Source organism: Dicentrarchus labrax, unplaced genomic scaffold (assembly GCF_905237075.1).
Source record: "Dicentrarchus labrax unplaced genomic scaffold, dlabrax2021, whole genome shotgun sequence".
NCBI lineage: Eukaryota > Metazoa > Chordata > Actinopteri > Moronidae > Dicentrarchus > Dicentrarchus labrax.
The window spans coordinates 15,298,763-15,317,447 of NW_026136702.1; the positions used below are offsets into that span (position 1 = coordinate 15,298,763).

Consider the following 18,685-nt stretch of genomic DNA (forward strand, 5'->3'; position numbering starts at 1 on the left):
ATCTGTCCGGAGTATGGATGAAAAGGAAAATGAACATTTCAATAGAGCTACAGGGAACACAGCCATTGCACTCCAGATGGATTGAGCAAAAGAAAAGTCTAAGAGGAGTAAGGAGGCAATCTTAACTCACCATAGAAAGTGTGAAGTGGCAGGGTGAGCAAGGTTAGTATGAAGACCCAAAGAAGATTGTGTTGCATGGATAACAAAACTGGGATGGTGCTAAAGGGCATATCTTCATTTATTGCCCCCCATTGTCATGCTGAATTTACCTAGGGTTGGGTTCCTGGTTGACCAATCCTTAATGCAATGGAAGCCTTTGTTAAGCTCCTGATATCTCAGTAGTTTATTTACAAATAATATACTGTTTGTAGCATTTGTACAAGTTGGGTATATGAAAAGTTCTAATTAATTGTGCACATTAATGAAATTAGCTTTAAAACAATATTTTACTCTGTCCTGCAAGTTACTCCCCGGTCACATTGAGCTCAAGTCATTTATATTCATGGTCATTCATGTCCCTCATAATTACCTTATCTAGGGAGCTTAATCTATATTCAGTTGCATACATAATCAGTTAATATTTGTCTTCATGTGGCACTTGGCAGATGCTAATCTATGCTGTCCTACACCATAGCTGCATGCATATGCTGTAGAAGTCATTACATTAAATATGAAAAATGTGTGATCAAGCAAAAAACAGAAAAAAAAAACACTTGTTTTATGGTTCTTTTACTCCAGCTGATTACAAGTGACCCTCCTGTTTGCTGCTGGAGAAAGTGGATGACAATTGTGGTTTGTTCCTCAAACACAAAGTTGCTGTCCTATAAATACTCGCAGCAAACGGAATAAAAGACAAGAAAGAAACAACACAACCTTGCCACTCAGCAAATACTCAGTACAGCCTCATCCATCATACGGTTTCCATCTTATGCTCTCACCATCCTCAAAGCTCAGATTCTCCTCTGAAAGTAGCTTATGTTGGTGAAGCTGTGACTGTTTGGACCAAAGTGCTCCAAAGCATTTGCATGGACAGTTGAGACTTTGGAGTGGTTTGAGAATTTTCTTTGATGTTTTGATACATTTTTGTGATTTGAAAAATTGTCAACACTGGAATCCATTGTGACTGACAGACTACAGCCCCTGTTTTCTGCGAATGTGAGGAAGCTTCCAACCTTTTAAAGCCACCTTTCAAGCCCACAGTGGGTGGTGACCCATTTGAATCTTAAAAGCAGGAATTTGAAATAAAATCCTTCCAAACAGTTGAAACAAAACATATCAGGTTTTTTTGTGTGTATAAACTAATAGTTATTATGTCTTTCGTGTTTTTTTGTCCAGTACATGATTTAAGGGCTATGCTTTTTAGTAAAATGTTCTTCATTTCTAATGAATTCACCTGGTATGATGAATATAAAAAAATGTTGGTTTGGTTTTTTTTTAATTTAATTTGTAAAACCTTGGTGGAAAAACAAACACATTCTTTGAAATGTAATGTGGGATATGTAAGAACTTATTTTCCTATCTTTGATGATTTAAAGGATTGTGGGAGGCATTTTTCATGTTTATTTTTCTTGTATCCATTGATTGCCTACCACCAGGAATATTTGAGTGCATATATATAGAGATATACAGTCCATAACAAATGGTTCTTAATATTCTCTCTTAATAAAATGATATAAAAAAGAGGTCAATATTTCAAGAGCTTTAACAGAAAATCTTTAAGCATTATTTGTACCTCCAGGGACTGCAGATAGCCTTCCTGCGGGTCACAGAGCAGGGAGGAGATGCGATGATTGTTCCTCATACAGCGAACGTTGGTGTCTCTCCACAATGGGAAGATTTGACGTATGATGGTCATCCGCCCCAGAGAACTGTGAACCAGCTCCATGATGTCTGCATCACTCACCTCCTGAAAATGAAGACAACAGGAAGGGTTTAGTATAGTCCATTTATTATAAGTGTAAAGAATAGTGCCAGTCTATTAATTTGTTTTTGAAAAGCAGTAGAAAATTTAATAAGAAATAAAACCTTGGAGGGGTTTGTGTTGGTTGTGTCTGCTACTTAAGCAATTAAAATATCAGATGACACGTTGGGGGGGTTACAGAGTAATTAGATACAAGACAAAGGGACCTAAAGTGAGGATACAAGTAAAATGGGGACAGCTATTAAGAAGCTAGAGTTTAAAATATCAACTTTTGTGCTCAACTTTATTTTGAGCAGTTTATTTTTGTGTTGCTGTTTGTTGAACATAAACCCTGTGTACATTAACATTGATCAACCAAAATTCACAGCTCATTTCTGTCCGGACGTTGGTTTATTCTGTACCTTGAATCAGCTGAGTCTGTTTTTAAGCCAAAAGACGCAGACAGAGACATTTTAACCACGTGTTATTTTTTTACATGTTAATTTCATCACCTTGGAAACCCGCTTATTTTGTTATTCACATTAGATTGACAAATCAATGGACATTTCAAGTATATCCTTCACAATAATAGTGCAGGTGACCCTTGGCCCTCTAGTGTGGAGGGTCAGATCAATATTCATGAGACACTGAGCTGCCTGCTGGTCTCTAGAGCTAGACAGTGGTCAATGCTGAGGCAGACAGTGAGTCTCTTGGGAAACGCAGGGTTCATATACTATCTGACAATAAAGCTATGAGGTTACTGTCGGGGTCAGACCTTAAGCAGCTCTGGGTCGGTATAATCCTTTACCGCACATGCCTGAATCCGTGCTCCCTCTCTGTTTTCCTAATCACACATTCTGATCTCTCCCTTTTGCATTGACCTCTCTGTTTTTACTGCTGTTCCTCTGTCCTCCCTCACTGTTACTTTCTCCTGGCTTCTGTCTTTGTATTGTGTCTTTCTCCTTTCCTCCAACTGTGGATTTCAATCCCTTATTGTCTTTCTTTTTAGGTATACCTTATTTCAGTTGACCGTCAATCTTACTTTTTCTCAAAACAGGCTTTCCCTTCCTTTTCTTTTTCTACCCATTTTCAATGCAAAACCACTTAATGATCTAAAGAAAGTGAACGATAATATGGATTCTGGATGGATTCTGTCTTTCACAGCCAGTATTCCCAGAACTTTTTTCTGTGTACAGCATGAGTAAAACACTCCTCAGGTGATTTTACCTCAGCTAGTTTTATCTTATGACTCCTTTTCTGAGTCTTCGCAGTCAGTCAGGTGGAAGGTATGAATATTCATGAGTTGCCTTGACACATTAATCAAATGAATTATGCGGCATGGTTCATGGAGCCGAACCCTCACGTCCAAGCTAATAACTTCCAGTGCCACCCTTTCCAAGTGTTCTGTCACAATCACGGGTGAAATTTTTGTCATAACCTGACCCGGCGAGGGCACTGACCGATGGGACATGGCTGACGAAATGCAGGCCTCTTAACCTCCTGTTTGAGGAGAAGGTACAGACCATTAAGTCAGAATTTGGACACACCCCTATGATATATTTCACTTCTACAGTATGCACACAAAAATTACCCATAGTGCATAAAGAATAAAACAGGTCATCTCGTGGATTTTAGGAGTACTAGAGAACACTTATGCTTGTCTCTCTACAATTATGTAACATCATACACTTTTAAACTCTACAGTAATCGCACAGGTTCAGGTGCTCCTTGGAGACAACCCACTCAAATTTCTGAAAAAGTGAATACAGCACAGCCATGTTTCAATGACAGCCGACGACCAAAATACATTAATCAAATCAAGTTCAAACAGATAGGCTAAATTATCCTCTTTGTGCTGCTCAGTCAATGTTATTAATCTTTCACTAGAAATAAATAAATAATTTTCCGGTAATAATGACAGCGATTTAATTAGAAGTTTAGGTGCTTTTTGAAGCTGCAGGCAACTAAATTGAGAAGTACTGTAATGGGAGTAAGAGAGGAAGAACAAAGCACAGTGGGTATGACATTCATTTGAGTTGTTCTTGCCTATAAACCACATACATGTCTTTTGTTATGTGCTTTCAGTTGAAAAAAAGCTAATTAGTTAGACAGACAATAACATCAAGATTATTTTATTATTCAGTTAATAGAGCCGGATAATTGGTGTCCTATTGTCCTTTTGCAATGGAAAAACAACCTAATTCAAACATCGAATAACACAAGGCATAAGCAGTTGCAGATTTGTGAGACTCTGACCTATATTATCTGAGTTGTAATTTTCAATATATCAACGCTTATAATAAATTGAAGCTTTCCTCTTACACAGCTCACAATAGAAATGATAACTCTCTGTAAATTATGCTAAATTGAAGGGTCTGGCAATTAAAACCAGTGCCATGTCCTATTCAGGTAGTGCTGTTGTGTTGAATATTGTTCATTAACTGAATCCAGAATAAAATAAATGACTCTTTTTGGTTGATATATTTTCTTGTGAGTAAGGACAAATACGACACATCATTCATGTTAAAAAACTGCACTATGCAAGTGTTAAATCAGACTAAGACTACATATATTATGAAAAACACTATTATACAGTATATTTGTGCTTCAGGTTACTGGGAAATTGCACAGACCTGCATTAGCAGTAGCTCAGGCCCTTTCTTTGATGATCATTTAATCCTCAAATTGGCATGTTATGCTAATGATGATTTAGCTATGGTTTTATTGGGCTTTATTAGTAATGCTCCTAAGCATTGCCAGTAAAAGGTGATTAGTAAAGTAAACTCATGACAGCTGATTTTATGGCACTATGTCACTTCACTAGAATTATTTCCCTGGTGATTTCTTATTATAATATATCCAATGGTGGATGCATCACTGTCAACTATGGCACTCCATAGGTTTATGGCCACTAGTGCAACCTGGCCTCATCAATTTTTTGCAGTTTTGGTGAGCAGATGTGGATGTAAAGAGGCTGAATAGGGATGAACACATTTCAGTCCGTCCATTTGCAATGATGTGACATTATTTTGTGAATATATAAGCAACAACTACAGTAGCATGTTACAATTCCAACTGTCTGTATAATTTATCAATTCATTAAAGCTACGTTCAGTAAATCACATTTACTTATATATTCATGACTCTAATACTTAAAATAGAAAAAAGAAAAACAATAGTCTGACCGCTCACAGTTCATGTTTGCCTGAAGTGGATGGACTTTAAATGAAACTGAAACAAAGGAAGGACCATTTGCAATAACATGTGGTTCGAGCAGGCGGAAACGCAACGTAATTTCATGCCATATTGCACCGAACCGTCCGATCAACACAACCATAGCTACGCAACTCTTGCCACGTCTGTGCAAGCCAGTTTGTTTTGAGGCAGAAATTCACCAACCAGCTGAAGTGCAAAAACATGGACTTTGACCTAAGAGGACAGCATTTGGCTAAGAGCCTAAATTGGAACAGGATATCTCAAATGAAATGACATGTAAATAATAACATTATTAAATTAATTGGTTTTCATTTTTGCTGTACAGTAGAACTGTGTGAGCCATCCTATTACATATCTCATTGTACATGAGTAAAGCATACAGAGTAGTATTTTGACGTCGGCTGGTGTTGATTTTATTGCTATGGAACTCACATTTAAGGCTGGAGGTGCAGTGGGAGTTATTTAATGTGTTTGCCCACTTAATAAGCCCTATGACATAAAATGACTGTAACTCTAACATTCAGATGAGGAGGTTAGTAACTGGATGTCTCCTGTGGTCAGCATTTGTGGGTTAGTACATCAGTTTGTGATATTTGATTTGGATTTCTGTGGTTCAAAGGATTATATAAGCAAAAACCCAGTTTTTTGATAAATGCTACTTTGAACTACTTTGAATAAGCAGTGAGATAATTGAAAATTTTCATATTTCTTTATCTTGTAAGAGGCCTCGTCAGTAATCCACCTTCTTGTCCCATAGTCTGGTTCGGCAGAGATTGCATCAGTAGAAAAGGGTTTCCATCTCAGTCGCTTGATGGGCAGTTACCCAAGACATCAGTCATATCATGACTGTCCTCCTCGACTCTGTCTGTCACAGCAGGCACAGCCACCTAATCCATCAAACATTCTGAGGTGTCACCGTCCCGCCTTTGAAGGGAAAAAAAACAACAACAAATCCTCCCAGAATGTGCAATCCATCTGAGTCCACTAGACAGTGTCAGATGCAGACAACCTTCTGTGTACTAGCAGATGCAGCACCGTGGTTTAGTGGGTGGTTTAGGGAGACGCACGCCTGCCTGTCATCTCAGTGCCCTCCTGCTCAAATCAAGTCCTGCAGCACTTCTTACACTCCAATTTTAAAGCTTTTCTCTTTTTTCCTAAAGATTATGCTGGACCCTGAGTCCTTGTGAACTGTGTGCCACTCAAACCCACTCCTTTGGTTTTAAAATGCATTAGTGTCAGTCTCAAACTAAAAATGTTTGCAACTGAAGAAAAGTTTGTTGAGAGAACTTTTTTTTTTTTTTTCATTAAAAGTGGGTCTCCACTTTTAATGTCTTCCAGGGCTCTGGATGGAATGTTGTCAAATCAAGGAAGTTCTATAGAAAAACCCTATGGGTTTCATTATGCGGGAAAAGTTTGTGTCTCTTGCAAGTCTCCTTACTTTTAATCCATGTGTGATTGATAATAACCTTAACATATTACTATAACTGCATTTATTTTTGAAATCTTTATACTCTAATGCAAGTGGAATGCCTATGACACCCCTGAATGAATAAAAAAACGTACTTATCCGGACATAGCATCTATATTCTGTTCTTTTTTGTTTATCTGTTAGTCCGTTACACCTCATATTTTTTCGACTTGTGATCATAGTTACTCATCATCATCATTTTCCCTCTCCATCAATCTCACTCTGCGCTCTTATCACATTTGTGGCTTGACAGCAACATTCATTGTGCCACACGTTGCCTGCTGGAGGCAGATTAGCATAACCACTTGTCGTGAGACTTGAATGAAATGCGAGACCTTGCTTTGTTTGTGTGGGGTGTAAAGGCTGGCAGAAGCCTGGGGAGTTGATGGGGTGGGCAGGCGACAGTAACCCTCTAGATCACCTGGTTAAAATGAATGTCACAACTCAGTCCTGACAAGGCAGTTGAATAGGAGCAACTGTCTGCAGGGACTGTTGGTGCATGCAGAGACAGGGGGTAACATGGAAAGCTGTTATTTCCCTGCAGGATTTTGTGATACAGCCGGACTGCATCTGGTCAGGCTAACAGGATTTCCATGAGTGCAGGCAACAGTTTCTAGTATATTATACCTGTAGGGCTGCCAGTACAGAATTCTATGAAAGGAGAGCGATTCATAGTTAGTTTGTGTTTATAAAATAACCTGTAAAAGATAATAAAATAGAAAAATACTAAAACTCTGAGAATCTTACCCTCATAGTCACTGTGTTTGTCTGCCTTCTCACGTGTTCAGATTAATTAAAAAACCTTGTGCACAATCTTTGTGCCATCAGCCATGTTAGAAGCTTCTCAGAAATCAGATCGCAGGGTAATAGAAACAAATTAGCTTTGTACCTTCCTTTAAATCTCCTGCCCCTTTAGAGATCGGCAAGAATAGTGAATACATCATTTGCAGTACATGCCTGTATGCAATTTACACAGGGACTCTTGTGGATAAAAGTATACAAATTTAAAAGGCTCTATGAGAAAAATAGGATCGAGTGACAGGTGGACCAGGTGCTCACAGTTTTCATGTTGTTTTTTTCCGTACATGAGAAGAATCCTGGAGGCCATGATAGTTGGCATGAGTAGTAACTGAATTTTCTTGTTAGCCTTTTAAACATGTCTGTGTTATTCTCATTTGAATGTGATTGTTAGTTTCATGGTCAATTTATCTTGGGTGATGAAATGAAAGGCAGAAGAATAGAGAGAGCATAAGCAAGGATGAACAAAAAATACATGAAATACCAGGGAACCAGGAAAAAACTCTTTGGTAAGAAAGCAAAAGAGTAAGAGGGGAGAGGAAAATGAAAATTGCATGTTGTGAGAAACAAAGGCAGAGAGGAAATACAATGGGGATATACCGTATTTCATAGTTCACAACCAGGCACATTCTTCCCCTTTAAATGTGTACCAGGGAGAGATAACTACAGTAAGCCACATCACATCAACCATTATGGGAGTGCCATAGAAATTAACATGCCATTAGTTCATACTTTCCCAGAGTCTGACGCAATTAAAGTTAATGTCTTGGTGAAGGTCTGTGGTAATTGAGTGAAAGGCACGCATGAGTTTGTGTGTGAATACGGCTTCAAATTAAGAATTGCAGTCCCGATCTCCTTTTTGGAGACATATAAACAAAATAATATGACTTAAGCTGCCAGACACAGACAAAAAAGTTTTAAAGAGCTCAAGGTCTCATTAGCCATAAATCAATGCCTCAGTGAAATGCACAGTGAAAATGATTTAAAACATAAAAGGTAGTTATTGTTATAAAAGCTCATTATAGACTGAAATGAGGTCATATGGGCTACCAGATAGCAGAAGGTTTTCAACATATTGAGCCTCATTAACTTTTGTAAATCAATAGTCAAGCGACTGAAATGCTGCACTATGAATTTCTAACTAAAGCATAAATGACACCTATTTTATATTTGGTATGTGCTGTGGCCAATATGTGTTTTCAACTTCTGTATCTTCTCTATGCTTTTGCTCCAGTATCTCAAAATGTATGTGAATGTTGCACATGGCTATCTGGGCTTCATACACACATTAATCACGCTCTATGGATTTTTATTATGGATCAATATGTGACATGTTTTATCTGTTGAACAGAGGTTCGGATGAACTGAGCAGGTGGCATTTCAATAAAATACATGGACATTGACGTATGCGTGTGTGTAAGACGGAGAGCATCTATTAGTCACAGCAATGCTAATATGCCAGGTAAATCAACTGGGAACAACCTTTTATCTAACGTCTTTCATCCACTGCTTTTAGTATCAGCCCAATCCTATGACCCCTCCAACCCCCCACCCCCCCATCTTCAAATCACTTTGAATCAATGGAAATGCAGCACTGAGGCATTAAAGCTAAAGACAGAGTCCACTGTTCTGTATTCACAAAGTGCACCTGCATTTTGTGCTGTTACAGCCACTTTAGGAGACCATTTAGGTCAATGTCAGACACACATACGAGTACAGAGAGGAAAGACACACTTATATCAACAGTTAAAGGGAGGGCAATTATACAATATCAAATAAAGGCCCAGTCCCTCAGGCAGCCCAGGTATAATAAAAACAAATGATGTGCTGCTAATCTAAGTGAATGTGAACTAGCACAGAGTGACAGTGCTATAGGTTTTCATGTGTTTGTGTGAGCCTTGGCAGCATATGAGACTCTGTGTTGACACTAAGGTCTAAATTCACTCGGGTGCATATAAGTATGTTTGTGTTTGGCCTCACCTCGTTGGCATAGACCCAGTGACTGTCCTTGGATGCCAGGTTGGTTTCCACAGCCTGCATTAATAAAAAGAGAAAAAAGAGGGAACAGACAAAGAGAGAAGGACATTTTAAGAACCTTGCATGAAATTCTTTGTGATCTTACAATTGTCCAAGCCAGGACCTCCTTGGGTATCTCTGGATCTTAATTTGTAAATCAAGACCTCAATCAATCCTGGTCTGAGAAAAAAACATCATGGGATGCATCAATATCACACTGCCTGGAGCATATTGGACAAACCAGCATTATAAATTATGCAATGGGCAGACCTGCTGTACACAAGCTGAATATTTTTAACTTTGGACGTGAGAAAGAAGCCTGAGTACAAATGCCCACTACTATAAGATTCATTAGCCATACGGATTTCACCTTACCTTATAAAATAGATTTTGAATGTGAAACCAGTGCCAGTCTTGGATATAAATCTGTCTGTGGCACTAGAGGGTCAGATCTGAAAATAACAAAATTACTAATGGCTTGACAAAATAACAAATTAGGTGTTAGGCTCAGATAGACTGACATATGTGCAACTGGCAGACAGTTTATCTATCACAGCTATCAAAATTATCAAAGTTACCTTATCTAAATAAAATGTGGTCACGATTTTAGTATTTATTTTGGAACCATACCTATTTACTGTAAGGACAGGCTCTGTGGTGAATGCACAGCTTTTCTTTATAAGCAACTAAATTTCTCCAGCAACACTTGTGAGACTACTGGGTTTCGGCTACTGGCCTTCACCAGGGTAATCTGAAGATGATGATGAAATGTTGGTCTGACAATAAAGTTTTGACCTCTTTTTCCCTTCTTCAAGAATTCATGCTCTGCTTCTACTGTTTGAATTTTAGTTTCTGTTTTTAGTCAGACATTGAAATGAATACAAGAAAACCTTGCGTAATATTCTCTCATTTCAACCCTGCTGCTCTGCACAGTGATACTTTCCCTATCTGAAGTCTTTGTCAGGCAAATGCACAGCAAAAAAAATCCACCTCTTTCTCCACCCCAATTACAGAAACAGGGTTTATTGTCTGCATGATGTTTAAGAAATCAGGTCACGGCAGTAATCTGGTTACTGAAGTGCAGGAAAATGTACTGGATGACCTAAAACTCAGCACAGATGAAAATAACCCCCATTGAAATTACCGTAAACGGTCCATCTCATTATGGACTTCTTCCACCTGTCACGAGAGTGCACACATTTGACATCTGTCATGCTTAATGTCTCAATGCATGCTCTCTCCTGCAAATTGCTATCATTACTGTCTAAATAAATCCGTTTCACACAAACCAATGAAGACTGATGTCTCAACATATAACAGACGGAACCCTGCTGCATTTTTACTCAACAACACCATGCTCATCAATAATAGCCGACGCAGAGCACAGCACCAAAAGCTGCCAATCGATCTTCTAACCTTGGAAGAGTCATGATTTGATTTTAATGCTCCTCTCATTCCAGATTGAGCTCATCAAACTGCAAGACGACCATACCAGTGCAAGAGCAATATTTACCACCATGGTTGAAATGCCGCGTCTCACGCTTAAAATTAAAGAGTGGGGCCATATGCCTTCAAAAATTGCCCTGAAATTCAGATGGATAGGCCAACACTATCAATGGATGCTATTAAACACCAGACAGATGCTAGACTAGACCTGTTGAAGATTTATGTAGTAAAAGTCACAGGGACTACCCTTCAGTCCTCACCAATGAAAGTTGATCAGTTCTTCTAATCTGTCTAAATGTGTGCTTTTGTGTTTGACAACAAGAATTCTGAGCAATATTTATTGTAAGCCATATTCAGCTCTTAATCTGAATTAGAGATCAGTGTACAAATTCGATCAATATCTTTATAGCACAGGAAAAGTACCACATTTCAAACTTGTCCATAGAGAGACTCATAGTTGGTGCACAGTGTGCTCTTCCATTCCAGCTATCAGAATACACATGGTCCATTTGATCCACATTGTCCACGATACACACCTAACTACATGGGCCTAAAATGAAAAACAATGATCATGTAGTACTTCAATCAAGGGTTGGATCTATTTATATAGAATGTTGGTCCTGTAGTTAATATTTTTATGTAATATGGGCATTTATTGTACTGCAAGTCACATTTAAAATATTATAAAAGTAGAGAAGAAAGGAAATATTTCACTAATGTGTTACACAACCCTGGGCCTGTGCATGCGTATGCGTAGGCTAGTGCTCAGAGTTGCAGGGACCACTTAAGGCAAAAGGAGAGTAAAAAGAAAGAGCAAGGGCGCCCAGTTAGCTCGGTTGGTAGAGCTGGTGACCCATATATGCAGCGGCCCAGGTTTGAATCTGATCTGCAGCCCCCCCGCTACATGCCACCTGCCCACCCCCAGCCGCCCCCCCTCCCCCCACCAAACAAAGGCATAAAGGCCAAAAAAAAATACTTTAAAAAGAAAAAGCAGAAGCACATACAGTAGAAAAAGGTAAAATGTTTACTCAGAATATTTTACTAAAAAGAACATTTTCTTTATAAATGTATCATATGTAAACATTATTGTTTTACTCTATTCACTATTTCAGTGGAAGTGGCCATGAAAAAATATCATCATTTTGCAAATGGTGTAAAGCAGATTTTTCACATGGATAATTTACATCCTTGAATAACACAATATTACTGTTTGCTTTGACAAGGGAAATAACTTGACACATTCTTTTATCAGTCAAATACTGTATGTGAAACTATGACCTCACAGACACAACGATTTACAGTGAACCTTTAGGTTAAAAGCAAAAGACCATTAAGGGGTTCCTGCAATCTGTATGAATGGAAAATATCAGCTAAATCCTTTCATGTGTGAGTAAGCCATTAATTCAAATTATGATAATGTCTCTCCAGTCCTAAATAAAATCTGACAATGAGAACTATTGTCTGCCTTGAAGAATAACCTTGACATTCAAGAGAGACGACAGCTCCTTGAGCTACATTCATTGTTCCAGATAAAATCTGTCAGATGCCATGATGGTAAAAACAAAGTCAAGTACTGTAGTGTGGGTTAGTTAATGTGCACCAGCTGGGATGCAATGTTTTGTTGAAGCTCTGGGCACAACAGAACTCCCCACTTGAGAGGTTCAGCCCCAGTTCACAGCACAACATAACACTGACAACTTTAGACACTCTAGAAATAAAGCCTTATTAAGATAAATTATGTTTGTGAGCTGCTGCTTAACCTCGCTGCTGTATGAATGTAACACACTGTGCAGAATACTGAAATGTTTGAGAGCTGCTCTAACAAACTGAAGACTGCTGAATTTATAGGTGATCAGGGCGAGGTCATTCACTGGCCACCGTTTTCATTTTCTCCAACATCAGTCTAAGAAAGTAAAACGTGAGAACAACTACTGCTTTGAATTTCAAGGGAATTAATAGATAGTCAAGTTAACAGAACACTTAATTAATATAATAAATTAACATTCAAAGCTTGTTTTGTTTCATCTCTAATTATGAGTTTGCCATAGTTCAGATAGTTCTTCATTCAAAATGTGAAATAAGATTTAAAATGAACAAAGCCTGGATGCTGTGATCTCAGAGATATCACAAAACATACCGTGCTTACAGTTCTTTAGGGAGTTGCTGATCAGGATTCAAAATGTGCTTCTCTTAAATACAAAAGCCTCTTGTGTCTCTGTACAATTCCCACATTATTTTGCCTAATCAGCCCTTTTCTAATCGCCCATAGTCCTATTTCAGTTGAACTAAGCCAGGGTTTTCCCCTTTGCTTAACATTTATCACACCAAAGCCTAAAAATCCATTTGAGACCTTAAATGTTATCAACATCCAGACAGAGTAATTTTTAGCTTTATGTGTATTCTTTCTTTCCATTCACTTCAGGAAATGATGTAACAGTGAAACTCTGGAGAGCAATGTGGTTTTGGAGAAGGATGCATGGACGAGAGCCTGGAGTGACATCTGAGGAATATTCTATACTATTCATACAGCCAAAGCCTGGCGACAGTAAGATCTCCAATCAGAGAGGCAAAGTACCCCAGGCATGTTCTTATACAGTAGCAATGCCACAAAGACAGCCAGAGATTGCCAACTCCAATTTAAAACCGTGACAGCTGAAAAGGGATTGAAAGGAATTGTGGTTAGAAGGATGTGAAAATAGGTGGGGGGAGGTTTAGGCAAGCCTCAGACGATTGAAGATACATCTCCAGAATTTGAAAAGATGAGCATGCTCAGTGTAAACTTATTCAATACAATTATTTGCTACCATACAAAATCATGTTTTAAATGTTTGAAAGCAAAGCCAATGTGGATTGTATACTCAGTTGCCAGTCTATTAGGTACACCAAGCAAAAGCTAATACAGTCTAATCCAACAGGCCTGCAATAAATCCCAATTTCATGAAGGTTATAATGTTAATTTTTTGTTGAAACTGTTTAAGAGAGGGGTTGAGTGTGTTTTAGTGACAGGTGTTTCTGTTATTTTGTCCACCCCATCAATGAGGTTAGGTTAAACAACAAATACAGCTCTTTGGGGATGCCCCAATCCGATCACAGAGATTCTTATTGGAGCCGATTAAGGCATTTTTTAACTGATCTGTATTGGCTATGTTGACTCAATCTGATACTTTGTTATACCTCAGCTGTCACAGAGGTGCTTTTTCCTCATGTAGCTTTCATACACACCAACGCAATAAGTGCAGCCATCATCAGTTCTCCAACTCCGCTTTGTGCTGCTCCTCCACCATGGGCAGGGGAAAGAAAAACACAGGTGGAGAGAGACGACACAAACACACCCACCACGCCACTGCAAGTGCAACAAAAGCCCTGCGAGCAAAAAACCCATAAGAGTAATTCACTAATGTAATCCATGTAAAAGATGTACAGACGAGGAAAATAAACACTCAACAGAAAACAATTCATTCAGGTAACTCTGCGCTGAAGCACACTGGGGAGAGGAACTCCCCCTACACAGTGATGAGGCCAAAAAGATTACAGAGAGGGTTTGTTATTTTATACTTTCTTATTTTGTAAAAAATAATAGACATAAACAACTTCAATGCAGGCAATTATTTTTCTTGCATGGCAGAGCTATTTAGTTGTCAAACATACACATTGGATTGATTTTAATAACCTTGATGTACTTGTAACTGTGTTATCTACACTGTAAACCCGGATAAGTTGATTGCACTTAAACCATTTGTGTCAAGTGATTCCCTCAAATGGTTTAAGTCAATGACCACACAATGCAGTACATTTTATTTATTTTATTTAGACACACAACAAAGCAACAAATATGTATTAACAATGATGCTGTGTGAAATACCAGATGCAAATCCAATTTTTTTTTGTTTTCATAGAATTATTAATTAATTAATAAATTAATAATAATTAATTAACATTATATATTATTATATTATATTATCGTATATTCTTACTTTTTGCTGCAGATATTACCTTACAGTACCTTGCTATGATGCAGCAAACAGAACATGTGTATTTTAGGAAACGATTTCCTTCCAAATACAATCACAGCATAGTTTTTTAGTTTTTTGTCTGTGAACAATTTTCAAGTATGAAAACACTGACCATGTAGCAGCATACTGCGAGTGCAAAAGGAAAAACTGTATGCTATGTGTGCCACACAACAAAGCAGGCATTAAGAACAACTATGCAGTGAGGACCAGAGTTGTTAAAAAAAACTGCAACTTTCTAACATGTGTCCTCAACACTACACACATCTAGTGCAAGAAGAATCACATACAAAATGAACAACTGCAAGAATATTTGCTCTAGTCAGTGCAATGTATTTGTGCAACAATCCAGACACGGACATGAAGAATTGTGTCATGAGCATAAATGTGTCTTGCACTGCAAGATCATTCTTCAGCTTTTGAACCTTGGGAGGTAGCTCACTTCGACCCAAATTTAGCATTACCTGCTGAATGAAGGCAAATGTGTTTTTTAACACCTTTAAAAGTGTCCAAACTTGCTAAAAACAGAAAAATGCAGGCATAATTGTCCAAGGAGCATGCAAAGTGCAAAGACCTTAAATTGCTCTGTGTAAATTAGAAAATGGCGCAACTTTCCCTGTAGCCGTCAACGGACAACCACAGCCTTGTTTTCAGTTTTGAGCCAATCACAACAGGGCAGCACTGTGGCCTGAGGTAAAACTTGATAGTTTAAGTTTGTTAAACTTACAAAAATGAGTACACCCAATGACTGTCTCATACACTCTTTATATACTAATACTGTTTAAGTAATGCAATAAAACTCATCTTTAAAAGTGGTATTTACTCAAACTGTTTGCATAGAATGAACTTTCGGGTTAACAGTGTAGGAAAAGACAAGTATTGGATCAGGACTCGGTATCAGCAGATACTCAATATTAAATGAGTCAGACAAAAGACAGAAAAGAGACATCCCTACATCTCTTTGTATCCATTTATTATTAATAAACGCTTGATTAATCAACGAGTGAATAAAACTGCAGTGAAATTACAACTTAAGCCAAATTGCTAAATAATATTATTCTGTGATAATAATGAGCTACAATAGCTGCGCATCATAACATCTACTATATGTATTACAGCTGTGGCATTGTCACTTGAGCTGCACTGAAACTCGCAAATTTAATCTGGTAAAAAAATAAAAGAAAATGATAAAATGCTTTGTTCATGGAAACACACTGCCATATATAAATGTTGTTGTGTAATGATCACAATGTTCTCATTTGCTGCAGATATTGCAAGTGAAGCAAATCCCCACCCTGCAGCTTACAGTTTAGATAATGATCTAAATTCAATGTGTCTTCAAAACAAGTGTCTACAGAATCACCATGTGGAAAGAATAAGAACCCTTCCTCCCAGCTGGAAAAATAAACAATTTATTTGTTCACTCAGTAGTTTTGCTGTTCACTGAATTATACTTACATCTAATTTGGTTGCACAAAAAAGGCACATTTGATGCTTAAAGTTTTGATTACCTTAAAATCAACAAAGATTTGCAAGATTTACTCATTAGAAATGCATCATTAGTTTCATTCAATCAATCTCAATGTCTATATCTGAATCTCTGTATGTATCAGTCTGCCTATCTACCTACAAGGGGAGTAAAGATTAATCAATCTCTCCTATCACATACCTGCTTCAGGACATCCACAACGTTCCCACATTAAAACTAATTATCAACACTATCATTTACAGTGCTTAATGAATTGTTACATTGCATTTGCAGTTTAAAAAATGCGCATTTGTAACCAAAAATACACCAGTGATACATTTAGCATCGCTACTCAGTAGTTACCAGGAGAATCAGAGGAAAGAGTTAGCAGTAATGCTAATTCTAATTGGCCATAACTCAGCCAAGTTCCCAAAGCCATGTGCTGTTTTTTTTAAGCAGACATGCGCCCAAACAGCATTACTGAAAATACATATAAGTTGAGAAGGATGAGACTGAGGTATACAATCTTCTTTAGCAGCATATAAGAGCTGAAACTAAACTAGGTAAAAAGTTATCCAGTGTCACTGCCCGTGTTTACTACTATTTTTTGTGCCAGAAAACATCATTTTCCAGGCTATTTCCGATTCAGCTTATTAAATAACAATTGAGGAAATAAGTGATTTATTTTATAACATGTAATAAAAAGAATAACAAAAGTCAAAATTGTTGTGTATGAATTGAACTTGTTCAATTACAGTGTATTGTATCATTACAATTCATGACAACAGATTTTGTTATTCATGAAAATGCATCATTGTTTTAGCTGCAGTCAGAACCAAAGGCTTCTGTTGGTTTGAAGCGTGTGCCTTTCAGAGTTTTGGTATTTGGCCATAATTTGATGATGGTCGACACAGAAAAGGTTTGGGTAGCTATAACACCTTCTGTGTTCTTTCGTTGTGAGGATCTCACAAAAGCCAGGAAAGAGTAATGAGGTCTGTCATAAAAGATTCACGACAGTCCCTCTGAACCCAGCCTTGCCACTGTTGCTGTGGAGACACACCTTCAGACCACTTAATCTGCTCCGTCGACACAGAATTGAAGACAAAGTGCCAACTACCCTCAGTACCCCTTTAGACTGGTACAGACACACACGGGCATACCTTGTACACAAGAACACGTGTAAATATGTCCATTTAAACGATACATGTATGGGTTAATTTGGAGTTTGGATTCATTACCCTCAGCTCCTGATTGAAGCTCAAAAGATACAACAACTAATGAAACAAAAATAAAAGCCAGACTGGGTAGTGATCTGCAGTCTTTAGTGATAATCCAGCACCTGAACAAACCGCTTCTGACCTTCCACTGTCAGTATACAAGACCAGGTGGCCCTCCTAAGTAGAAGGCACACGTGTGTCACATTAAAACAAATCATGAATCCCATCTGCTAGGGTACTAAGGCTGCTACCTTCTCTCTGCATGTTAGCTTCCCTCAGGCTTACTCTATTGCCATGAGCAGAGGTGGGTAGTAACGAGTTACATTTACTCCGTTACATTTACTTGAGTAAGTTTTTGAAAAAATTATATTTCTAGGAGTAGTTTTAAATCACTATTCTTTTTACTTTTACTTGAGTAGATTTGTGAAGAAGAAACTGTACTCCGCTACATTAGACTACAATGAGCTTGTTACTTTTCTTTTTACCTCTTTGGTATTCTACGCGTCATTGTTTTTATCCCCCCCCCCCAGACAGAGAGAGAGACTTCCGCTCTACCACGACTGTGTTTCACCAATCAAACGTAGTTGTGCAGTCGTACAGTAGTTGTACAGTCGTAGCAAACAAAAATGTCAGAATCAACCGTCGGCAATGCAGACACAGACGAGGAGGAACACCCCTGGCCTCATATTGAAAGCATGTTTACCTTAGCAAAAGTGCGAAACAGCAGCTACATTATGCGGTGTCTTGTCTTACACACACACACACACACACACACACACACACACACACACACACACACACACACACACACACACACAGCTTATGAGAGTTTATGGGCTGCCTTGTTCTAGTTCTGCCTGCAGAGCCTGCTAAAAAAAGTATAAAGGTTTGGAAATTTGTGTTGCTTGTGCTTATTTATTTTTTTTATTTATTATTATTTTATTGATTTTATTTTTTAAGTACTTGAATTTACCTGGATTATTTTAATTTAAGCTATTTTGTAATTAATTAATTAATTTTAATTTATTTTATTGATTGGATGAATTATAATTTGCCTAAAGATGATTATTTTGTATTTTTGTCTATCTGATTGAATACTTGTGTTAAAAAATAAATCGGACGTTACTCAACAGTTACTCAGTACTT

General features: G+C 37.9%; 1 protein-coding gene across 2 annotated transcripts in view; it reads right to left on the bottom strand.

Annotated features, from left to right (window-relative positions):
• grid1a (glutamate receptor, ionotropic, delta 1a) overlaps positions 1-18,685 on the bottom strand; it is a 227,203-nt gene that overhangs the window by 36,969 nt on the left and 171,549 nt on the right. For both annotated transcript variants that reach the window (XM_051419827.1, XM_051419836.1), the window contains 2 exons: positions 9,363-9,416; positions 1,733-1,906 (listed from right to left, as the gene is read on the bottom strand). In XM_051419827.1, coding sequence (XP_051275787.1) covers positions 1,733-1,906; positions 9,363-9,416 — 228 coding nt within the window. The remainder of the gene's footprint in view (positions 1-1,732; positions 1,907-9,362; positions 9,417-18,685) is intronic.